This window comes from Oratosquilla oratoria, chromosome 10, assembly GCF_046742065.1.
Source record: "Oratosquilla oratoria isolate Oo_2021 chromosome 10, ASM4674206v1, whole genome shotgun sequence".
Lineage (NCBI taxonomy): Eukaryota > Metazoa > Arthropoda > Malacostraca > Stomatopoda > Squillidae > Oratosquilla > Oratosquilla oratoria.
In genome coordinates, this window is record NC_134786.1 from 25035942 (window position 1) to 25061483 (window position 25542).

General features: G+C 39.2%; 2 protein-coding genes across 6 annotated transcripts in view; one reads left to right on the plus strand and one right to left on the minus strand.

Annotated features, from left to right (window-relative positions):
- Positions 1–1297: 1297 nt before the first annotated feature.
- On the plus strand, positions 1298–10431 carry LOC143029158 (uncharacterized). The gene is made up of 3 exons (XM_076191636.1): positions 1298–1551; positions 3688–3827; positions 7981–10431. The coding sequence occupies exons 1-3, from the start codon at positions 1418–1420 to the stop codon at positions 9555–9557; spliced, it is 1851 nt and encodes a 616-aa protein (XP_076047751.1). The 5' UTR covers positions 1298–1417; the 3' UTR covers positions 9558–10431.
- An 8921-nt stretch (positions 10432–19352) lies between these two features.
- The window catches only part of LOC143029159 (uncharacterized), a 74848-nt gene continuing 68658 nt past the window's right edge, over positions 19353–25542 (minus strand). For 4 of the 5 annotated variants that reach the window (XM_076191638.1, XM_076191637.1, XM_076191640.1 and 1 more), the window contains one exon: positions 19353–20255. In XM_076191638.1, the coding sequence (XP_076047753.1) occupies positions 19992–20255 (264 nt within the window). In that variant the 3' untranslated portion in view covers positions 19353–19991. The remainder of the gene's footprint in view (positions 20256–25542) is intronic. The other variant, XM_076191641.1, reaches the window with a different exon arrangement.

Below are 25542 nucleotides of genomic sequence, written 5' to 3' on the forward strand. Positions count from 1 at the left end.
TTGTTAAGCAGTGTGGTGAGGTTATGGCATACCCCTTGTATTGCCTTTTCGGAAAAGACTCTTTGTTCACTTCGTCCTCTCACCTTCTTTACAAGCGTAATGATAGCATGCAAATGACTTCTTGCTTTCACATCTTTCAGAGTGCACTGATGTATCGTAATCAGTACGCAATTAAAACTGGCCACTTATAACTCTAGCCTTACAACACTCATAAGTGTTTGAGAGAATGCACCAGTTGGAATTAGTAGAGACGTTCTAGATCAATGTGTCCCAAACTTTTCCAGTACGTGACCCTTATCAGAAGTACCAAACCTACCATGATCCCCACCTTTATAGGCCTTCTGAAAACGTACTAATTTTTAATATTGCAGATACATTATTTAGCAATTTAAAAGATTGTGGTTTCTCAACATTTATTCATGTTTGTATATAAGGATGGACTTAATCATGCATTCTAATAAGGATGTATTTTTAACAAGTAAATCAATACTCGGGTTTGTGTTGCTGAATGTACAGTAGGACCATACATGACCCCCAGAAAAATGCTCATGACCCTTTTGGAGGTCATGACCCGCAATTTAGGAACGCTTGTTCTAGATGGATCAGTACTGGAACCTACCCTTGTCCTTGTTTATATCAATATTGTGGTTGGCAGACTTTAGAATATAAATTATTTGGTTTTGACCTAAAATTTTATCTAAAGGTTATAGTTTTGCGTCCTTGAAATCAGACACGTTACATGATGTCACTACCTACTCACATAGCCCAAAAAAACATCCTTTGGAAAATGGATACATTTGTAAAATGGGCTGAATCTTGGGGGCATAGGGTGAATACCAACAGAGGTGTCTGCTGGGATACCCATCTATATAAGAGACCTAACTCGTGCGGCAATATGAATAGACTTTGAATTAGAAATCAATTCAAATGCCAACAAGGTGAGCAGTATTCATTCTTCTTTTCTAAATGGCTCACTAAATGGTGACTCTTCATTCATATTTTCTTTTCATTTAATATATATATGTCCAGTAAATTAATTCTGTTAAACGGTCAAACATACTTATGATACTGGATATGAAAGTGAGTGATCTTCACTCATGCTTGGGGAGTTGAACGATTGGACCTGTCGCACTTTTCTCAGACTCAAAAAATAAAGAACAAATATTGTAAAAGAAATAAAGAACAAACATTGTGGATTCAAACAAGCTGACGATTTTTTTTCAGTTTTAAAATTGGCGCTTAAATTAATGCGGGACTCCAAGTAATGTTCAAAACAAATTATTTTCACCAATAAACACTGAAAGTGAAACAAGACAAAAATGGTGCAAAGACGAAGATAGGGACTAAAGTTATACCATTACAACCCATAAAGGGCCTAGAGGGTCCACTGTTGAAGCGAAATCAAATTAGGAAATCTATGAAACCTAAGCGTATGGCATGGGAAAATATCATAGCCGAATTTAGTGCCCAACCCGATGTTCAGCCCCGACCGAGTCACGGATTGAAACAAAGTTGGGATAACCAAACCTACAAAGACAAATTATCAAAGAAGTGAGTTTGTATGTTTGTTGTAATGATGTACATATTTTTTATCTGTCTTAAGCTTCCATTGAACGTATAGGGAATTTGTTCAAATTATCCAGAAAGTATGAGTGCATGACAACTCGTCAACATTTGATATTGATTGATTGGTGATGGTTCGTTAGAGCATCAATAGATTAGTCTATTTGTATACCTTAATTTTGCAAATATTTTTTTTTAACATATTGGACAATGAAGAGGGTACCGGACACCCTTGTGAGTATTGAGTTTGATGCTGAATTACAGTAATAATTGGAAATTTATGTTTTAAAGAGTATAGAGATTAATATGTTATCAAGAACCAAGACATAAGGATAGATCAGATAAGGTAACCAGTTATTAAATAGTATGTAGTTCCACTGAACAGCTGATAGATGAGATTCATGGTATTAGCTTACATCCCAAATTTCATATTGTTGATATATTTGAATGAACTTATGGTTGTTTTCCACCTTCCATTGAAGAATGAAGACCAAACACAAAGTCATGTACAATTTTTATGAAATGTGTTCTGTGCAATGATTATGATTGTTGCAGTTTACACCTATTTTTCTGCATGCCCAAGGTATTAAGTTTGGTAACTGAAGTAAATTCATCAGTCTTCTGGTACTTTTTACAAACAGCAAACTTTTTTCAAATTGTGAGATACCATTTGTTATTGCATTTCACTAAATCATGCATTCACTGAGTTCATCCATCAACTCAGCTTTCTCATCAATAAGAACATGTATGAACATGTGATGACAACTGATTTTCCATTTAAAATCTATACATCATTTCCTTGTTCTGTTAATTTTATTGGATTGTTACTTGTTCATGACTCATATTCCATACTTCTTTATTTTCACTTCTTCCTGCAGAGGGTAAAGCAGACTCCAGGGATTACAGATTGCTGCCTCACATAGGTGTTTTAAATAGTAGCTTTAGGGGTTTCAGGAATGGTAGCTTATAATGAAAACAAACATCAGAATCATAGGAGTCTTATAAAAATCTATTAGACATTTTTAAGTTCTATGTTCTGTGCAGAAAATGTGTGGCTGCATTGCTTCAGACCCAGGCAGTGGGCAGGAGACAGGAATGACCCTTCATCCATGAGGAGCTAAGATGAGAGGGAAACAAGGGTGATAGATAGGAGTGGAATGGGTGGGAGTGGGTACTTGCCTTGACTGGCTACCTCCCTTATAAAGAGGATGAAGCCCTTGGTATATAGATAGATGTACTGTGTGTATACCTATGTGTGTGTGTCGTTATATATATGATGGTGATTTAACATTATAGACACCCCCTCTTAGAGAGAGCCAGGATGGTGCCACTTTACAGAGGGTTTTTGAAACAAGGAATTTAATGTAGTATGCACATACTACAAGATTGCTGCCAAAACAGTGTTCAATCCACCTCTAATCCAACATTACCCAAGTAGCAATGCATTAAACCGTTCAGCCAGTGAATTTAAAGAAATTCATTAATGCTCTGTCAAGTACTCTACCACCAACCATGCTGGCCTCCACATACTTTTGCAAATTTTTCTTTTGAAACATGGTATTAGCAGTCATTAATTCTTTCAATACATATCTCCACCATTTTCTCCACTTCCATTTCCTTCCCCAACACATCATACTTCCCAGTTACTTTACTGGTTCATGTACTCAAACATTCAAATCACCCATCACCAATACATTCACATTCTTTCCAAATATCTCCGCACTTCATGCACTACCAAGACCATGCATACAGGTAAACACCCATTTTTCACACAATATTCTTATTTTATATACCTTATCCCTGGTGACATTTCTTTCCTTGCATCCATACACATATCCTCTCCATTCCATGCACCCTGCTGAGCATACTCACAAGCTACCTTACCTTTCCCATTCAACTTTATTTCAATCAACAGTAGCACATTCATCTTTTTCTCACAATTATAGTACTAGTATTCTCATTTTTAGTTTTGTTTCCATAACTGTAATGCAGACATTCAATGTCTAGGGTTCTGGTAAAATGATGGTTATTTACTGATTATATTTATTAGCTTGTAAATGTCTAATGTAATTGAGCTCAGCTGTAGGCTAAGAAGAATTAAACATTCCTATTTTTTTTTTCCAGAGGGCAGCCTAGCAGTAATTCTGAAAACAATGAAAAAGAGATTGATGAGGTATTGTCCATACTTGCAACATGTGAGCCAGAGTCTGTTGTGATTGTCTCTGATACCTTTCTTGGTGGCGAAGATGAGGATGATGGTATTTGTAAGTTTTTTCGTCAGTAGAAGTTACAAATTTTATGTGTATATATGATTATACATGTATATGATATAATATATATATATATATATACACACACACACACACATGCACACATAATTTAAAGGAGATAGGGAAAAGGTAAGAATGTTTTTTGAACCTTTATACATACATATACCAAAGGCCTTTTCCCCCTTACAAGGGAGGTAGCCAAAAAGAAAAAGGCATAAAGACCATTCCCACCCATTCCATCCCTAGTACACTTCCCTCCACCCTTTACCCTCCCTCTTATCTTGGCACCACCTGGATGACAGGTCATCCCTGCATCTTGTCCACTGCCCTGGGTCAGAGGCAGTGTCGCAAGACACAGCACATCTACAACAAGGCCCTTTATGGATTTGGAAAAGGCAGGGTAGACAGGAAGGCATTGTGGAAGGTTTTGCAGATACATGGGATTAGGAGAAAGCTGCTAAGGGCAGTCAAGAGTTTTTATTAGTAGTAGTATGAAGGGGTGATTGTGCCAATATCATTGTGTGGGGGCAAAGACTTGAAATTTAAAGAGAGCCAGAGAGGAAAAGTTTAAGTGTGTTTGAGATGAAATGCCTGAGAAGTGAAGTAGGGGTTATTAGGTTAGATGGAGTGAAAATTAAGGAGGAGAGTGGGAGTGAAAAAGGAGATGGCAGATAGAGCTGATGAAAGATTATTGGGATAGTTTGGACAAATGGAAAGAATGAGTGAAGAAAGATTAGTAAAAGGGGTGTGGAAGGCAGAGGGGTAGGTAGTGGTGGATGGGAGTAGGTATGTGCCTTTGACTTTACTACCTCCTTTTTAAAAGGTAAAAAGTTCTTGATATATAGATAGATAGTGGAGCCTGTGTTAGAATGGTAAATGAAGAGAGTGAGTTGTTTGAGGTAAAGATGGGATTGTGTCAGAGATGTGTCTTGTCGCCATGGCTGTTCAATGTGTACAAGGATGGGGTGGTGCAGGAAGTAAAGGTAAGGATAATAGGCAGGGGACTGGAGATGGTTAACCACTTCACTCCGGGGCACATCGCACGTCGGGCAGCATTAGCTGCCCGATGTGCGATGTTGCGTCATAATAATCGCATTATAAAAAATAAAGTCAGAGCTCAATTGTTCGTTCTCTTTCACCCGTGAATTTTGATAACCATAGAAAATATGATGAAGCCAGTTTAGAGAGAATGGAGGTTACGTAGGTACAACTACAATAAGTATAATCAAGACGCCGACGTCGGCATCATCACGTACCCACTTGCTCCTCATGACACCTACATAGGCATCACTGTATGGAAGTGGTTAAAGAAAATGGAGAAAAGTGGGAGGTGAGCCTTTTGTTATTTGCTGAAAACACTTCATTTGTGGTAGGGTCACAGGAGGGATTAAGGAAGTTAATGAAGAAATCTGGGAAGGTATGCAATAGGATGAGATGGATGGATGGGGTGAATGGGGCATTGAGCAAGAGGGAAATATCTGTTGAGCAAGGAATGGAGAAGGCAGGAGATAGGGGTGAGTGGAGAGTGACTGTATATAGATGATGCTGTTATGCAAGGAAGGGAGGGGTGGGGGATAGGGGTCGAGGGAGTGGTTATGTGTGAATGATATTTAGACCCAGCCCGAAGGGATTTCTCCCCATCTTCCCTTTTTCTGCATGAGGGGATGGAGAAGGGGCGTTGCTGATTTAAGTTAAGAAGTATTGCTGTGGATGTACTGTGTCTTGCTACATTGCTTCAGACTCAAGTCAGTGGTTAGGATACAGGGATGACCTGTCATCCATAAGGAGCTAAGATTAGAGGAGGGAAGGAGTGGTGGATGGGAATGAAATAGGTGGAAGTAGGTATCTGTCCTTGATTTGGCTATCTTCCTTATAAAGGGGAAAAAGCACTTTGTATATAGATAGGGTTGAGTGGAGAATGGATGTGTAAAGATGATACTGTGGTGCAAGTAAGAGAGGTGGTGGAGGATGGGCAGGGGGAGTAGGGTGTGGTTATGTGTGAAAGATATTTTGAAGGAACCCAAAGGAATTTCTCCCTGTCTTCTATTTTCCGCATGAGGGAATGGAGAGCGGGCTCACCAATTAAGCAAAGCACCCTTGGTGTGGATATACTGTGTCTTATTACATTGGTTCTGACCCAGGGCAGTGGGCGGGAGACAGGGATGACTCTTCATCCATGAGGAGTTAAGAAAAGAGGGTGGAATGAGTAGGAGTGGGTACATGCCTTTTGACTTGGCTACCTCTCTTATAAAGGGGAAAAAACCCTTGGTGTGTATTGTGTATATATTTATATTAATTTGGAGTAAATCACTCATCACAGTGAAATCTTAAAAATAATCATACTGACTGTCGCTGGGATCGACCCCAGTAACAGCCAGGATGATTATGTATATATATTTAAAGTAGGGGGAGAGAGAGTATGTGTGAATGATATTTTGATGCAGCCCAAAGGGATTTCTCCCTGACTTCTCTTTTTCTGCACGAGGGGACAGAGAGTTGGAGTTGTTGATTAAATGAAGCAGCCTCGCTGTGGATCTGCTGTATCTTGCTGCATTGCTTCTGACCTGTCATCCAGGAGAAGCCAAGAAAAGAGGGAGGGAGGGGTGGTGAATAGGAATGGAGCATATGGGGATGAAATGTGGTGGGAGTGGATTTATGCCTTTGACTTTGGCTACCTCCCTTGTAAGAGGGAGAAATCCCTTGGTATATTTGTGTATGTAAACAGGATCAGAGGGGGATTAAGGAAGTTAGTGATGGAGTTTGGGAAGGTGTGTGGGAGAAGTTGAAGGTAAGTGTGGGTAAAAGTAAGGTTATAAGATATACAAGAGGAGAGGATAGCAGCACTTTGGAAGTGAGTATTAAAGGAGAGAGGCTGGAGGAAGTGGGTAGCTTTAAATACTTGGTGTTGGATTTGATGGGAAAGGGAGTGGAGGTGGAGAAGCAAGTAAGTGCCTTTGGGGATTAAAAATTGTAATGAGAAATAGACATTTGGGAATGAATGCTAAGAGGAGGTGGTATGAAGGGTTGATTGTGCCAACAGCACTGTATGGGGATGAAATATAGAACAAAAGAGGAGGAATTTAAATATGTTTGATATGAAATGTCTGAGAAGTATGGTAGGGGTTATAAGGTTGGATAGAATGAGAAATAAGGTGAGAAGGAGAGTGGGGGTGAAAAAGGAGATGGGAGATAGGGTGGATGAAAGAGTATTGTGATGGTTTGGAGTGGATCTATGCCTTTGACTTTGGATACCTCCCTTGTAAGGGGGGAAAAGCCCTTGGTATATGTATGTATGGACACAGAGAAGAATGAATGATGGAAGATTAGTAAAAGAAGTGTGGAAGGCAGAGGTGGGTGGAGTGAATGTGAGGGGGTTACTGAGGATGAGATGGAAGAATGGGGTAAAAAGAGCATCGAGCAAGAGAGGGATGTCTGTTGAGGAAGTAAAGGAGAAAGAAGATTGGGGTGAGTGGAGAATGGTTGTGTATGGATGATGCTGTGATGCATGGAAGGGGGTGGGGGTTGGATGTTAAGGCGTGGTTATGTGTGAATGTTATTTTGTTGCGGCCCAAGGGATTTCTCCCCATTTCTTTTTCTGCATGAGGGGAGGGGGGGAGGTCACCAATTAAATGAACCAGCCTTGCTGTGGATGTGCTGTGTCTTGTTTCATTGTTTCTGACCCAGGGCAGTGGGCAAGATGCAGGGATGACCCATCATCCAGGGGGGAGCCAAGACAAGAGGGAGGGAGGGAGGGGTGGTTAAGGGTGAGCCCTTGGTGTGTGTGAGTATATGATATATATATATGCATATATATATATATATATATGCATATATATATATATATATATATATATATATATATATATATATATATATATATATATATATATATATATCACCAGTGTTCAGCGAGGGAGGGGTGGTGAATGGGAGTGGAATGGGTATGAGGAGAATTATGCCTGTTGACTTTGGCTACCTCCCTTGTAAGGGGGAAAAAGCCCTTGGTATATGTATGTATATATGTATCACCCTTTCTCTCATTGGTAATTCTAAGATTGATTATTGGTTAGAATTTAGTTTTAGAGTTACAGCACATTGAATTGTCAGTAGATGCAAGTAGCTAATATACTGAACCTTTCATCCACAGCCTGTGATATGAATGCATTCCACATGGACTCTGCTGGACCTCTGGAACCACAGTCCATTGAAACTTCACAGCCAGTATTCAGTTCACAGTATAGTGCATCTCCATTTGCTTCAAATAACATGAGTGAAAGGACCTCCTCAAATACAGCCAAAGCGTTAGTGTACACAAACAATCGTTACAATCAAGGAACTGCACAGAACAAATCCAAAATGCCTATTCCTATTGCACCAGCCCTTCCCACTCGATTTTCAGTTTCAAATACCCCAACTATATTCACAGTACCTGCATCACTCTTTTCAACCATAATGAACAATAATGCTGGGTGTTCTGGTGTGAACTCCACTCCAGTCTCAACTGTAGTTAGTGGTGCTCCAATCGCGTCAGCCATGATTGGGCCACAGTCTTCTCCTTCAGTGATAGCCCCACAACCTGCACCCATGATTGCTCAGACACCAGGAAAGCCTCTACTGGCTCCAAAGTCCTCCAGTACCCTACAGCCTATAATGAATTCAGTTCCTTCTTCCAACATGATTACCTCACCTTCCTCAGGAACTATGATAAATCCCACCCCTGGCAAGCCCCTCCTTGCCCCAAAGACCATCTCAAGTTTGTTAACTCCTATTACGTTACCAGCTGTCATTGCCCCCAAAACCACCCATAATGTCATTCCACCCTCCTCATTGCAAACAGTCATTGCTCCTAAAACAGCACCTGCTGTTACTTTAAGTACTTCTGCAATTGTGTCCCCAATATCTGCCACAACACTAATAAATCCTACCCCGGGCAAGCCATTGCTTGCACCAAAGGCAACCCCAGGCATTATTCCACAAACACCTATTCAAAGTATAATAGCTCCAACATCTTCTAATGTTCCTTCATCCCCATTATCATCAAGTATGATCAACCCTTCACCAGGAATGCCACTTATTGCCCCTAAACCTTCTCCAAATATATTACCAGCATCAGCAGTACTCCCTAATTCCAGTGTAGCATCTGCTTTGAATACTCCCTCACCCAGCACAGTAACACCCACAATGATAGCCACCCAGCCCTCTCAGATTCTTCCAACAGGCAGTTCAGTTACCACGTCATGTACTACATCCACCTCAATTTTCTCAACATGTTCAACATCATCCCTGGAAGTTGCTGGTCTTTCTGGAACTTCATATATATCTAATCCTACCTCCCTGCCTTCCCCAACTTCATGCAAGCTAGAAACAGATAATTCAGGAATTTCTTCACTTAATGTAAGACACCCAAAAAATGTAGATGGTTTTGGCAAAGATGAAAGTGACACAGTGAAAAAACAAGTGTTAAATAAACTTAAACTAGAAAAAATTCAAATAGAAAAAGTGCTTGCTGAGGAAAAGTTAAAATTTCTCAGAGAATCCCATAGAATGAGAGTGGAGGAATTTGAAATGAGAAAGATGGAGTATAAAATGAAAGTAGCTGGTTTGAAGAGGAAACAGGAAGAAGCAGAAGAGGAACGGAAAATGAGACGAGAAGAATATAAACAAAAGATGCAGTTACTTGCCCTTCAGAAAGAACAGTTGAGAAATTCTCAGCATGAAGTTTGACTCTCATTGTAAAATGGTGCTCATGGACTACTTGTTTTCTTGGCTTGTTATAACTTGTAATTATTGTGTTAATGAAGTGTACATTTTGTGTGCATATTGACGTCGCCTTAATCATTTGAATTCTGGGTAGAATTGGTTTGATTCAACCAGCTTCCTTATAAGTGGAAAAAATGCCCTTAGTATCTATGTATGTATGTGAGTGGTAATAGGAAACACAGGTGTCTTAGTCTAAGTTTATTCCTGATTAGTTTTGTGGATAAACTTTTTCAAAGCTTATCTGCGAAACTAGTCAGGAATATACTCAGCCTAAGTTTCCTGTGTTCTCTTTTTTCACTCCCATCAACCTGTCAGAAAATCTCAATATATGCATGTGCATATAATCCAGTTGATTTCAAAGAAATCTTAATTATGTGTAGTGTACACTTTACACATACAGTCTAATTGATTTCAAAGAAATCTTTTTCATGATTGAAGGTTCAAGTCAGTGATGAGTGCAAGAGAAAATAGAAAAGGACAAGATAGTTAAATATCTCACTTGAGATAGATATTTGATTTATTCATGCTTTTGTGTGTAACACATAAGTTCATGTAAATATAATCAGAAGGGAAATATGTGTAGAATGGATAAGAAATTAGAATTATAAAAATCTCAGGTAATGCAAGGAAAAGGCATCCTATTGGATATGCTAGGCACAAACCAACAGAACTGTGTAGCTTCACATATAGTTTTACACAGCAGGGAAGGATCTACAGGAAAATGAGTATTACAAAAAGTGTACAAGGTAAAGATGTTTTATAAAAAAAAATATGAAGCTCAAAATGACAGCTGCACAATAAAATCACTAAACTGCAATATGTGTTCTTTAAACCATTTAAATAAAAAGAATATTCAAATGTTACATATTCCAGTAAATATTCAGGATTTGGTAAAATTCCAGAATCACACAAACATGTATATTTAACATAGATTTACATTGTCCAATAGCTCTTAACCTAATATAAGCTAACCTAACAACAATTCAATAGAAAAAATAAATATTTTAGATGCAAAATTGAAAAGCACTAAAATGTGTTTGCATAATACTGGAATAGAACTCAGAACTTTGTAAAAATGTGACTGTCATGGATAGTAATGACATCCACAATTTTTTTCCCCCCCTCTTGCATTTTTTCGGTTGGGTGACTAGTTTTATAAAGCAGCCTTGCTGTGGATGTGCTGTGTCTTGCGACACTGCTTCTGACCCAGGGCATTGGACAGGATGCAGGGATGACCAGTCATCCAGGAGGTGCCAAGATAGGAAGGGGAGTGGAATATATGGGAAATGAAATGGGTAGGAGTGATTTCTATGGCTTTTTCTTTTTGGCTACCCCCTGTGTAAGGGGGAAAAAGCCTTTGGTATATGTATGTATGACTAGTTTTGAAAGGTTTTTGAGAATAAATGTTGACTAAAGGGAGTAATGATATGTACAAGAAGTAATTGTGGTAGTAGGCTGAATGTGAGCATGAAAGTTGTGAGGTGGAGGAAGTGGAAACTCAAGTATTTGGGGTTGCATGTTGCAGGAAATAGATGTGGAGGTGAAGTATAGAATAAAGGAAGTACATTTCGGGGAGGAATGAAAATTCTATATATACCAATAGGCTTCTTTCCCCTATAAGGGAGCAATGAAAAGAGAAGATTGGAATGATTGCCACCATAGCATTGTATGGAGCAGACTTGGAATATAATAGAGACTGAATATTTTTGAAATAAAGTGTGAGAAATATGATAGATGTTATAAGAATGGGTACCTAAAAAAATAAGAGATGAGACAATATGGTGGAAAGAGATGTCAGAAAGTGTAGATCAAAGAATACTGAGACAATCTGGGCATATGGAAGTAGGAAATAGCAGAAATAATGGAAAGCATAAGCAGATGGAGTGAACTTTGGAAAAAAAAAAGAAGTGGATGGATGGGGTGAAAGAGGCCTTGGGTTCAAAAGGAATGTCAGTTGAGTAGTGAAGGGAGTACAAAAGATTGGTGGGTGGAAGGAGGTAAATGGATGAAAGGATGATGCCCAAAAGGATGTTTGTTTCATATGCCTTGTCAATTTTTTGAGTGGATGGGGATGCTTACCATATGAAGCAGTGAGGGTAAATCAGCTCCAGCTTTTGGGCCCTGCTGTGAGAACATTGTGTCTTGCTGCATTACCCATGACCTAAGCAGTATGGTAGGAAACCGGAATGACTGTTCACCCACAAGCTGTTCAGCGGGAAGGGTTGTTTATGGGGTATGTGTATGAAGCGAGTGTGTGTTTTGAGTTGGCCTTTGGACTTTTTACAGCTGAAAAACTTCTACATTTTATAGGTTCGCATAAGGAAGACTGTAGTCTATTAAAACTTGTAAATAAAGCCCAAGCCTTCGCTATCTTACAGTCGGAGTGAATCCAAAGCAACTCTAATTTCTCAGGCTTTATACTTTTTGAGTTAAAACATTGGCCCTTAACTTGCCTATAGTTAATGAGGTGCTGGTTTAAATTGTGTAGTATAGTTTCAAAAGTAAACACCCTGTTGGTGTAGATGATTAGAACCAACACTGGGTATCTGCATGAGGTGCTCCTGTGAAATAGATGTAAAAAAAATATCAGCTCCCTACCTTCTACCTAAAGATCCAGGTTAAAAGGGTCGTTATTAAGTGACCTGTCCAAGACTTCTATCAACTTCCATTATTCAGTCATGTGCCTTCTCCACAATATCTCTTCTCTAAGTGATTTATGGCCTTGACTGGAGTTTGCAGGTCTTCTGCAGTAGAGACCAGGGCCAACAGATTTATTTATTGCCTTTTCCACTTAAATCTTTACATTTTGATATTTTTCATAACCTGTCATACCCTGTAACCTTTTCCACAAACCCACACTGTTCTTCTCTAGTTACTGCACTTGTTCCCATCCTAATCCTCCTTTCTATCAATACACACACCTCACCAACCACATTCAATGAATCACAATGATAACACCAATAAAACCTCAATCTATAATGAGGGCAAGTAAAAAAAAATGGGGTTTATCTAAGTGAATTTTAAGACTTACATTTAATTGCCTTGGCTGGAAGTATATTCCATTCATTGATGATGTCTATCCATATGGCAAGAGTTTTTCCCCCCACTCATATTAGCTCCTTGTGGATGAAGGGTCATTCCTGTTTCCCACCCATCATTTTTCCATTGATGACATAGTGAAATTGTTTCTAACCCCCTAGAGCCTGTGTTAAAGTGGGAAATGGAGAGTGAGTAGTTTGAGGTAAAGGTGGGACTGTGTCAGGGATGTGTCATGTTGCCATGACTGTTCAATGTGTACATGGATGGGATAGTGTGGAAGATAAGATAAGGGGAGTGGAGATGGTTAAAGAAAAAGGACAAAAGTGGGAAATAAGCCAGTTGTTGTTTGCTGATGACACTGCACTTGTGGTAGAGTCAGAGGAGGGATTAAAGGAGTGATGGAGTTTGGGAAGGTATACAATAGGAGAAAGTTAAGGTAAATGTGGATAAAAGCAAGGTCATGAGATGTACAAGGGTAGAGGATGGCAGTGAGTTGTAAGTAAATCTAAAAGGAGAGAGGCCAGAGGAAGTGGATAGCTTTAGGTATTTGGGGTTGCATATGGCAGAAAAGGGAGGAGTGGAGATGGAGGTAAATTGTAGATTGAGAGATGCACATTAATGCCTTAGGGGATTAAATATGGTTATGAAAAACAGGCATCTGAGAATAGATAGAGATGACAATGTATGAAGGGGTGATTGTGCCGACAGCATTGTATGGGACAAAGACTTGGAGTTTAAGAGAGGCAGAGACGTAAAGTTTAAATGTGTTTGAAATGAAATGTCTGAGAAGTATTGTAGGGGTTATTAGGTTGATAGAGTGAGAAACAAGGTGAGGAGGATAGTAGGAGTGGAAAAAGAGATGGCTGATGAAAGATTATTGGAATTTTTTGAACACATGGAAATAATGAGTGAAGAAACATTAGTAAAAGTGGTGTAGATGGAGTGAACATGAGGGGATAACCAAGGATGGGGTGAAGGGAGCATTGAGCAAGAGGGTAATGTCTATTCAGCAAGAAAGGGAGAAGGCAGGAGATTGAGGGATGAGTAGAGGGTGACTATATATAGATGATACTGTTATGCAAGGAAGGGAGGGGTGGGGGGTAGGGGGTGGTTGTGTGTGAATGATATTTTGATGCAGCCCGAAGGAACCTCTCTCCATCTCTTTTTCTGCATGAGGTGATGAAGAGGGGGGGGGGGGTCACTAATTAAGTGAAGTAGCATTGCTGTGGATGTACTGTGTCTTGCTACATTGTTTCTGACCCAGAGCAGTGGGCGGGATACACCAGTGACCTGTCATCCATGATGAGCTAAGATGAGAATGGGGAAGGGTGGTGGATGGGAGCATTTACCTTTGACTTGACTACTGCCCCTTATAAGGTGGGAAAAAGCTCTTGGTATACAGATTGTTTAAATGTAATAAGCTTTTTTTTTTCTCACCACTGTATCCTCTCCAGTCTATAGATTTCTAATATAACAGGATATTAGTATGTGTCAAATGTAGGGACACCAGTAATCTATATTATTGATGATTTCTGGACTTTTCCACACTCCTTTGAACACCATTTCATCATCTGTTAATGCTCAATCAACTGTGAACCACAAATAATGTGTTTATATTCTTAAACATGGCATTAACATCTTAAAATATTTCATAAACACAAACCTTACAGCCTGTTCTCATTTTGAACATTATAGTCCTCACCATTTTTACCACATTCACAAAACCTCACCTTTCCCTTTCAGTTTGTTTTACATGCATACATTCCACAGCCATTCAGGCCCAGGATATTAGTGGAATTGTCCACCTGAAACACATTCATTTTGCCTTAAATTTTCATAGGAGAAAAAGGGGAATCCCCAATCCCCTTTGCTCCATATAAACAATTTATGACATGGGAATTTTGTTGCAAGGCTCCTGTCCTCCTATCACTGGAGTAGGCACATACATAAACCAAAGGCTTTTTTCCCCCTTACAAGAGAAGTAGCCAAAAAACAAAGGCATAAAAACCACTCCCACCCATTCCATCACCACATACTCCACACCCATTCACTACCCCCCCCTTCCTCCCTCTTATCTTGGCTCCTCCTGGATGACTGGTCATCCCTGAATCTCACCCACTGCCCTGGGTCAGAAGCAGTGCCACAAGACACAGCATATCTACAGCAAGGCTGCTTCATTTAATCAGCAAACCCTCCCTCTCCATCTCCTCATGCAGAAAAGGAGAAGGCAGGGAGAAATCCCTTCAGGCTGCATCAAATTATTTCATCACACATACTCCCTCACCCCCCATCTCCCACCCACTCCCATGCATCACAGCATCATCCACACACAATCATTCTCCATTCACTCCTATCTTCTGTCTTCTCGCATCCTTCTTCAACAGACATTCCCATCTTTCCCAATGCCCCTTTTACCTCACCCATCTATCTCATCCTTGGTTGCCCCCTCATGTTCACTCCTTCCACTTCTGCTTTCTACACCTCTTTTACTAATCTTTCTTCACTCATTCTTTTCATGTGTCCAAACCATCCCAATACTCTTTCATCAACCCTATCTCCCAACTCCCTTTCCACCCTCATTCTCCTCTTCACCTTGTTTCTCACTCTATCCAGCCTAGTATCCCCTATCATACTTCTCAGGCACCTCATCTAACACATTTAAACCCCTCTTCTCTTCCTTTCTTATGTTCCATGTTTCTCCCCCATACAGTGCTGTCAGCACAATCACTACTTCATACCATCTCCTCTTAGCATCCATTCCCAAATGTCTATTTCTCATTACACTTTTTAATCCCCTAAGGCATTTACTTGCTTCGCTCAATCTACATTCTGCTTCCACTCCCTTTCCAGCCACATTCGCACCCAAATATCTAAAACAATCCACTTCCTCCAGTCTCCCCCTTAATACCCACTTCCAGTTTGCTGCTACATTCTCTCCTTGTACATCTTGTCACCTTAGTTTTACCACTTATCTTCAACCTCCTTCTGCACACCTTTCCAAACTCTGCCACTAACTTCTTCAATTCCTCCTCTGACTCTGCCACAAATACAGTGTTTAGCAAACAACAACTGGCTTATCTACCACTTTTCTCCATTTTCTTTAACCATCTTCAATCCCCAACCCATTACCCTTTCATTTACCTCTTGCATCACCCCATCCAAGTATAAATTGAATAGCCAAGGCTACATAACACATTGCTGGCAAAGTCCCACCTTTACCTCAAATCACTCTCCATTTCTGATCCTAACACAAGCTCTACTGCTTTCATAAAAACTCTTGACTGCTCTTAACAGCTTTCCTCCTATCCCATATATCTGTAATACCTCCCACAGTGCTTTCCTGTCTACCCTGTCATAAGCCTTTTTCAAATCCATAAAGGCCCAATAAACATCCTTACCTTTTCCTAAAACTTTCTCACATATCTGTCTTACCACAAAAATCTGATCCATGCAACCCCTACCTAAACCCACACTGCTCCTTACCAATTACTCCCTCTGTTCCCCTCCTAATCCTCTCAAAACCCTCCCATAAGCCTTCCCATCTACACTTAACTGATCCCTCTAAAACTACTACACTCGCACTTGATGCCCTTTCCCTTGTAAAGTAGAACTATACAGGCACTCCTCCAGCACTCTACCCTCTTTTAAACAAACATTAGATAACCTCACCAGCCAGTCCACCATCACTGTACCTCCCTTTTTTTAGACATTCTGCATAACACTCATCCATTTCAGGTGTCATACCTGCTCTCATAATCTTAACAACTGCCTTCACCTCATCTTCTCTTATTTCTCCTCCATTTTCCTCACTCATCACTGTCATTTTCTTAGCACTTTCCACTGCAACTACCTTTCCCTCCCTATCCTCCTTTTTTAGCAACTCCCTAAAATACTCTGCCCATCTTCCTCTTACTGCAGTCTCTTCCATTATCATCTCTCCATCTACACCTTTTACCTTTCCTTCTCTACTTGAATTGCCTCCTCTTCCTCTTAATTTCTTTCCAAAATATCTTTTTATTGCTTTCAAATTTTTCTGTCATACTCTTACCTCATTTCACATCTCTCCTCTTTGCCTCCTTTATTTAATGTTTTACTTTTTTCTTTGTACCTCTCATGATTTATCCTATTTTGTAACCAACCTGTGAATGCTCCCTTCTTCTCTATAACCTTCTTTGCTTCCTCATCCCACCACTCAGTACCTTTTCTTCCATTTCCTCCCATCCCCCTTATTCCACACATCATCTTTGCACACCTTGTGACTCCCTCCTTGAACCATTCCCATTCCTCCTCCACTCCTAGTTCTACTCTATCCTTCACTCTCTCCCACTTCTCTCACAGCTTCTTCTTGTACTCTTTTTCTTCCTCATTTAAGCAATTTACTTTAAGCACCTCCCTACCTTCTGTCCTTTTTCTTTCTTCCTCCACTCTCAATTTACCTTCCACCAAAAAATTATCTGATATTCCCCCACTCTCTCCCCTTATAACATGTACATGCTTAACTCTTCCTACTATTCTCCTGGTTACCACTATGTATAGGCAATTCACTCAAAGAATCTCAGTCAATCCTGCATTTTTGGTTGGTAGCCCTGCTCACCCTTCCCCCGCTGACCTGGCTGAAACCTCAAGCTTCCTTGAAATATATTTATATTTCTTTACTTAGCTTAGTGACTATATGAGCTACAAGAATTTCGTGTACATCTAGGGATGAAGCAGTTCTTGTTCACCTATTTCAAAGCTTTCCATCTCGATAATGCAAAGAAAGTAATTATAGCTAGTATAAGATAAGGAATGTAATGTTTATGTTTATACAGCATTTAACTTATTATCACTGTGTCCAGTCATTATGAGGCTGGTTGTAAAATCTAACATGTCTTCCATGATATAAAATAGTCATGAATATGACTGTACTTTCACATGTCCCATAAAGTGACACATAACAGAGAAAATGAAAGGTTTAAATGATTATCTTTTGATATTAGACGGTTGGCAGGAAGCACAATGTCTTGCTCCCTCTCTCCACCCCAATCAATCTCATGAGTCAAAATTGAACATGACTTGAGTACGTACCGCTCAGGGTTTTTCCCACCTTGATTAGTTTATGGCTTCCATCATCTCATATTTATTATCTTTGAATAGGGAAATTGAAAGTACTGTATGATCCATCTCCACATAGCTAAATGGATCATAATTTTACCAACCGTAGCATTTCAATCGCTGTATATTGCAAGAGTTGGGGGAAGGGAGGAGATAGATCTTCCATTACACACTGTGGTGACAGAGATGCCCCTCATGAATTTCTTTTTGGCGTCTCGTGAGTTGCATCTTAGTGAGCTTTTTCATATCTAAATATTTCAATTTCCAATCTGAGTGTCACTCTTCTGACCATATACATTGGTAAAGTCATATTCAAAGACTCAAGAAGATAATTAATATGAGATGATGAAAGCCATAAACTAATCAAGATGCCAAAAGCAGTATGTACTCATGTTCAATTTTGACTCATGAGATTGATTGGGGGGGGGAGGGAACAAGACGCTGTGCTTCCCACCACCCGTCCAGTATCAAAAGATCTTATAATCCTTTCATTTTCTCTTTTATGTGTCACTTTATGGAATATGTGAAAGCACAGTCATATTCATGACTATTTTATATCATGGAAGACTGTGATAAAATGCTGTATAAACATTAAAATCATATTCTTTATCTTATAACTGCTATAATTACTTTCTTTACATTATAGAGATGGAAAGCTTTGAAATAGGTAAACAAGGACTGATTCATCCCTAGATATACATGAAATTCGTGTAACTCGTATAGTCACTGAGCTATGTAAAGAAATATAAATATATTTTAAAGAAGCTTGAGGTTTCAGCCAGCTCAGCAGGGGAAGGGTGAGCAGGGCTACCAACCAAAAATGCAGGATTGACTGAGATTCAAGTGAATTGCCTATAGTCCATTAATGCCTTATCTACCACCTTTCCATTCACCACCCTCTCTCATGTGTACTTACGCTCGACTTTCTTCCTAATCACTGTATTTGCTATCATCAGCTCCCTTTCTAGTCACATCTCCACCATCAATTCTCCACAACAATTTTTTCCTGGAACTCCACACTTCCCAACCACACAGTCTGTTGGTTCAGTTCCTAACCTAGCATTAAGGTCTCCCAATACCACTATATTGACATTTCTCCTGAAACCTTCTATGCACTCATTTAAATCTATCCAAAACCCTCTCTTTCCTCTACACTCTTTTCACTACCAGGCCCATATGCACTTACAAAAACCCACATCTCCCCAGTTTCACCTTCATACACATTAACCTTGAAGAAACCTCTTTGCACTCCACACATTTACCTATTTCTTCATTTACTAGTATAGCCACACCTCTCCCTTGTCCTCTCTTCACTCCTGAGACCCTCCCAACTACACTTCCAAACTCAAACTTGCCCCTTCCTTTCAACTTAGTTTCACTCAATGCCAACACATCCATCTTTCTTCTCACAAACATACTGCCTATCTCTTCCCTTTTACTCTCATCTGTACCACATCCACGCACATTAAAAGACACAAACCTTAGGGTACTGGTTGGAAAACTCTTGGACCCTCTTATGCCTTTGCTTTTTTTCGGAATGTCCGCTTTGGGGCTACAGGGAGAAGGGTGCCTAGTTCTATCCTCATCCCATTTTCATTGCCTTTTACAACAACTGGAGTAGGTAATTCAGGATAATTAAAAACCTTATTGAAAGATGTGAATTGTCTTTATATAATATATATTTTATATCACAATATTGTTGCAAATATATTCCTGATAATCAAAATATAACTAGCTGCACTGGTAACAGTCATCATTAGAATACGCAGTTTTCACTCATTGCCTGCAGCTGTCTCAGCGGCTTCCTTCTTCACCTCAACTTCCATCTTTCCTTGTACTGCCTTCAACCTTCAATTTCCATATCTTCAACTTCTTTCAACATCTCACCAATTATTTTTCTTCCATACCCATCCATTTAAAGTACATCTGTTGTTTTACATCTTTCTTCAAATCCATTAATTTTCATGTCCCTCAAACATTAATGTTCCACACCACTAATTTTCTTTCTAAAAAAATACCAATATCTAGAAAGCTGCCTCATTCACTCACTACCAAACTTCTTAGTGTTCCCTGCTTCCCACCACTCTCCATTCCATCCATTTTCTGCCAATCATTGCTATCAATGCCAAACTTTTCTCCTTCCACAACTTTACAGTTACCCCATTAATCTGCAATTCCATATCTATTCATTTCCATTCATAAGCTGCTCATATCCTAGCATAACATATCACATGTTTGTAACCTCATGCATACTCATAATTCTTCTTAGTGCTTGCAACCTTTATTTGCAAACCCCCCTTTTCCTTCTTCTTCATCTAATGTTGTTCCCCCTCCTCCACCTCCCCCCTCACATGCACTAAGTTTGAGTACTGTTTGGTGCTCAAATGTTTTAGGTTTACTTTCAGTCTGCACATTGTCACTGACAATAATGTCGGGTTCTAATTTGGCTGGAATGGCTAGGAAGGCATTGGTGCGAAGGCTTTTAGCAAATTCAGCAGAGCTTAAAGTTATTCCAGTTTCAGGCAATACCTGAAAATAAAAAGTTAGAAAAAAGTGTTAGTGTCCACTTAAAAAGAAAATCAAGTTTCTACTAATGCAGCTTTCAATGTCTGCCTCAATTGGTGACCAAATCACTGTTATATCTACATAAATTTTTCCAGTACTACATACATATACCAAGGTCTTTCTCCCCCTTACAAGGGAGGTAACCAAAGTCAAAGGCATAAATCCATTTCCACCCACTTCATCCCTGCATACTTGACTCCCATTTACCAGTCCCTCCCTCTTTTCTTGATTCCTCCTGTATGATGGGTCATCCCTGCATCTCACCTACTGCCCTGGGTCAGAAGCAATGCAGTAAGACACCACATCCACAGCAAGGCTGCTTCATTTAATTGGCAACCCACCCTCTGTACATCCCCTCATGCAGAAAGAGATGGGGAGAAATCCCTTCAGGCTGCGACAAAATATTTACACACACTCCCTACCCCCATCCCCACCCACTCTCTTCCATGCATCATAGCATCATCCTCCACTAACTTCTGTCTTCTCCCTTTCTCAATAGACATCTCCCTCTTTCCCAATGCCCCTTTTACCCCATCCACCTATCTCATCCTTGGTTGACCTCTAATATTCACTCCATCCACCTCTGCCTTCCACACTTCTTTTACTAACCTTTCTTCATTTCTTTCCATGTATTCAAACCATCCCAATACTCTTTCATCAACCCGATCTCCCAACTCTTTTTCCACCCCCACTCTCTTTCTCACCTCATTTCTCACTCTATCCAGTCTAGTAACTCCTACCACACTTCTCAGACATTTCATCTCAAACATATTTAAACTCTCTCTTCATCTGTTCCATGTCTCTGCCCCATAGTGCTGTCAGCACAATTACCCCTTCATACAATTTCCTCTTAGCATCCACTCCCAAATGTCCATTTCTCATTACACTTTTTAATCCCCTATGGCATTTACTTGCTTCTCTCAATCTACATTCTACCTCCACCACTTCTTCCTTTCCTGCCACATTCACCCCTAAGTATCTAAAACAATCCACTTCCTCTAGCCTCTCTCCCTTAATATTCACTTCCAATTTGCTGCCATCCTCTCCCCTTGCACATCTCGTCACCTTATTTTTACCGACATCTTAAACTTCTTTCTTTCACACACCTTCCCAACATCTGTCACTAACTTCCTTAATCCCTCCTCTGATCCTGCTACAAACACAGTGTCATCAGCAAACATATTGTACTTAGATACTAAAGAGAAAAAGAAGAGAAAGAAATTGCATAAAGACATTCTGAAAGAGATACAAGAGGAGAGACAAGTAATGGACAAAGAAATAGAAGAAATACATAGGATGTGATAGTAATCTTAAAAAATATATAGACCACAATAAATCAAACTAAGGTCTTAAATGATAGCAGAAGTACTATCAAAAACAGCAAAGCTGACCAATACAACCACTCCTCGTTTAACGACCTACTCGGTTAACGACAACGCGGAGTAACGACGGGCTTTATGACAGACCAATATTCGTTTAACGTAAATCTCCCGAAGTTACGACGTCGTGTACGACAAGTTAGCTGAGGCAAATTTGTATTATGTTATAAATGAACTTGTACGGTGGATATTAGCTGTGAGGTAAAGTGTTCTGAAGCTTAGGTCTACATTACCACCCTGCAAGCTGCAAAAACTACCTGGGGTACAGTATATACTGGTATTGGTAAATTTTTAGTTTCGACCATGGGCGCAATATAGCAATAGAAAATTAATTATTAATTTTGTAAATTATAATGTATCAACATATGCAATTTTGTGAGAAAAAAAAGGTGCTAAAACAGATTTTGTAACAAAGTCGTGTCGGACGAATGGTACGCCATGTTTGTTATGATAGATGCCGACCTCAAAGAAATGAAAGGATGATAAATTTGTCTAACCTAAACTAAACTAACCTAACCTGTGTTTAATAAATCATTACCTGCAAATTAAATGTCATCCGGCTTGTCCTCATTGTCGTCCTCGTGAGAGACGTTGGCGGGCTTTTCAACCACTCTCTCAGCTTGCGGGGTATACAAAGTTCTTGCAGCTTGAAGGAATGCATGTATCTCCCCTCCATAACATTCCTTCAAGAAAATGTACCTGGTGAGGTACTATCGGAAGTACCGAGGCCGTCAATTGACAGACGACAAGATGGCGTCCCGATCTTATGCTACCGACTTCGTTCATTAGCATATTTGCTTGTAGCAAGGTATTTTTTATTTTCATTTCCGCCTACAAAATTGCATATTACGTTGATACATTTTAATTTACAAAATTAATAATTAATTTTCTATTGCTATATTGCGCACATGGTCGAAACTAAAAAAAAATACCCCGGTATTTAATATGGAATGTCAGCATACGCGGATTTGGTCATACACCGTAATTTCAGGAACCTAACCGTGTTATTTGAGGGCTTTCTGTACTATCAAAACAGTAAATAAAGCTTTAATGTACTGTATAAAAGAGGGAAAATACATGAAAATAAAGATACATGTATTGCTGGACATTGTACATACAGTACATGTACGTATATGTATACACTTTTGCTTAACGACCAATTCAATTAACGACGGCGACGCTGGTCCCAATTGTCGTCGTTAAACAAGTGGTTGTAGTGAAAATTACAAAAATGTATGGATAAAAAAAATGAGCAATGAGGAAAAAAGAGAGAAAAGACACTAAGAAAAGAAGAAAATGAAAAAAAAACAGAAGCTGAAAAGAATTTTTTTTTCTTTTCTTTTTTTCTTTTTGAGAGTACTAGACATGAGGCTGAGAAAATGGTATATATATATGTATATATATAACATATATATATATATATACAGTCACTATCCGAGTTACGACCTAGATAGGTTCCGACCAACCAGTCGTAAGTCGGATTGGCCGTAAGTCGGATCCTATTCAAAATGGCCGACACGAGGGTTCTACTCTAGGATACATGATATCAATCTGTTGCGTTTTTAAGTAACTTTTTCTATTGAATACTATTAAATACAAGCTGTTTACTGTTTATCAATTCTTTTTAGTTTCATTTATATATATATACAACCACTCCTCGTTTAACGACAATTGGGACCAGCGCGCCGTCGTTAACCGAATTGGTCGTTAAGCGAAAGTGTATACATATACGTACATGTACTGTATGTACAATGTCCAGCAATACATGTATCTTTATTTTCGTGTATTTTCCCTCTTTTATACAGTACATTAAAGCTTTATTTACTGTTTATTTACGGTGGTTAGGTTCCTAAAATTACCGTATATGACCAAATCCGCGTATGCTGACATTCCATATTGAATACCGGCGCATTTTTTTTAGTTTCGACCATGGGCGCAATATAGCAATAGAAAATTAATCATTAATTTTGTAAATTAAAATGTATCAACGTAATATGCAATTTTGTGGGCGGAAATGAAAGTAAAAAATACCTTGCTACAAGAAAATATGCTAATGAACGAAGTCGGTAGCATAGGCTCGGGACGCCATCTTGTCGTCTGCCAACGTCTCTCACGACGACGACAACGAGGACGAGCCGGATGATATTTAATTTGCAGGTAATGATTTATTAAACACAGGTTAGGTTAGTTTAGGTTAGACGAATTGATTTATCATCCTTTCATTTCTTCGACATCGGCATCTATCATAACAAATATGGTGTACCATTCGTCCGACATGACTTCGTTACTTACGAAATCTGTTTTAGCATTTTTTTTTTCATTTCCGCTCACAAAATTGCATATTACGTCGATACATTATAATTTACAAAATTAATAATTAATTTTCTATTGCTATATTGCGCCCATGGTCGAAACTAAAAATTTACCACTACCGGTGTACACTGTACCCCAGGTAGTTTTTGCAGCTTGCAGGATGGTAATGTAGACCTAAGCTTCAGAACACTTTACCTCACAGCTAATATCCACCGTACAAGTTCATTTATAACATCATACAAATTTGCCTCAGTCAACTTAATTATCGTACACGACGTCGTAACTTCGGGAGATTTACGTTAAACGACGTCATAAAGCCCGTCGTTACTCCGAGTTGTCGTTAACCGAGTAGGTCGTTAAACGAGTGGGTGTATATATATATATATATATATATATATTTTTAATGTTTTAATACTGTACTGTATTTCAGTATATATACGTATGCAGGTACTGTATGTATATACTATACCTGTATATATATATATATATATATATATATATATATATATATATTGCAGAAACCACAGGGAAATTAAAGTCAGAATACTGAACGTTTTCGTCTATTACGACATCCTCAGAGTACGAGGATGTCGTCTGAGGATGTCGTAATAGACGAAAACGTTCAGTATTCTGACTTTAATTTCCCTGTGGTTTCTGCAATATCTTTTCGTCACGCGTAATTGTGATTATTTTTGCAACATGTATATGTATATATATATGTATATGTATATATATATATATATATATGTATATATATATTACACACACACACGTATTAAATATAACCTTGCTTACCATTTTTAAATTGTAGTTTCCTTTTAATAATTTTTTTCTTAATTCATCAATTGTTGTATGTACTCTAAATATTTGTGAATTTTAAGATCTATTTTTCTCATCCATTTCAATCCATTTTAAGTGTGAGATATAGGTATAGCAACGAGTGCAACAGCACTGTAGGAGAGAAGCCAAACGCAGAGTATGGGATCCAATGTATTTAACGTTGCGCCCAGCAGGGCTTCTCCCGAAATAACATAGTGGACTTTTTTAAGGCTATCGACCCATAAGGGGGTCATTAAGCCTGGTGTGAAGTTGTTTGTTTCTCCCCGCAAGCTCGGGTTATATAAGGAGTCAGATGTTTGTCCACTATGTTATTTCTGAAGAAGCCCTGGTGGGCGAAACGTTAAATACATTGGATCCCATACTTTGCATTTGGCTTCTCTCCTACAGTTGTATACAGTATTGTTTTCAGTTGCTTAGTTGTTTATATGATATGGTAACATACATACATATACCAAGGCTTTTTCCCCCTTACAAGGGGGGTAGCCAAAAAGAAAAAGGCATAAAATCATTCCCACCCATTCCATCCTTGTATACACTCCACACCCTTCCACCTTCCCTCTTATCTTAGCACCTCCTGAATGACGGGTCATCCCTGCACCTTGTCCACTGCCCTGGGTCAGAAGCAGTGTCGCAAGACACAGCACATCCACAGCAAGGCCGCTTCATTAAATCGGCGACCCCCCCTCTCCGTCCCCCCATTGCATAAAATGAGAGGACGG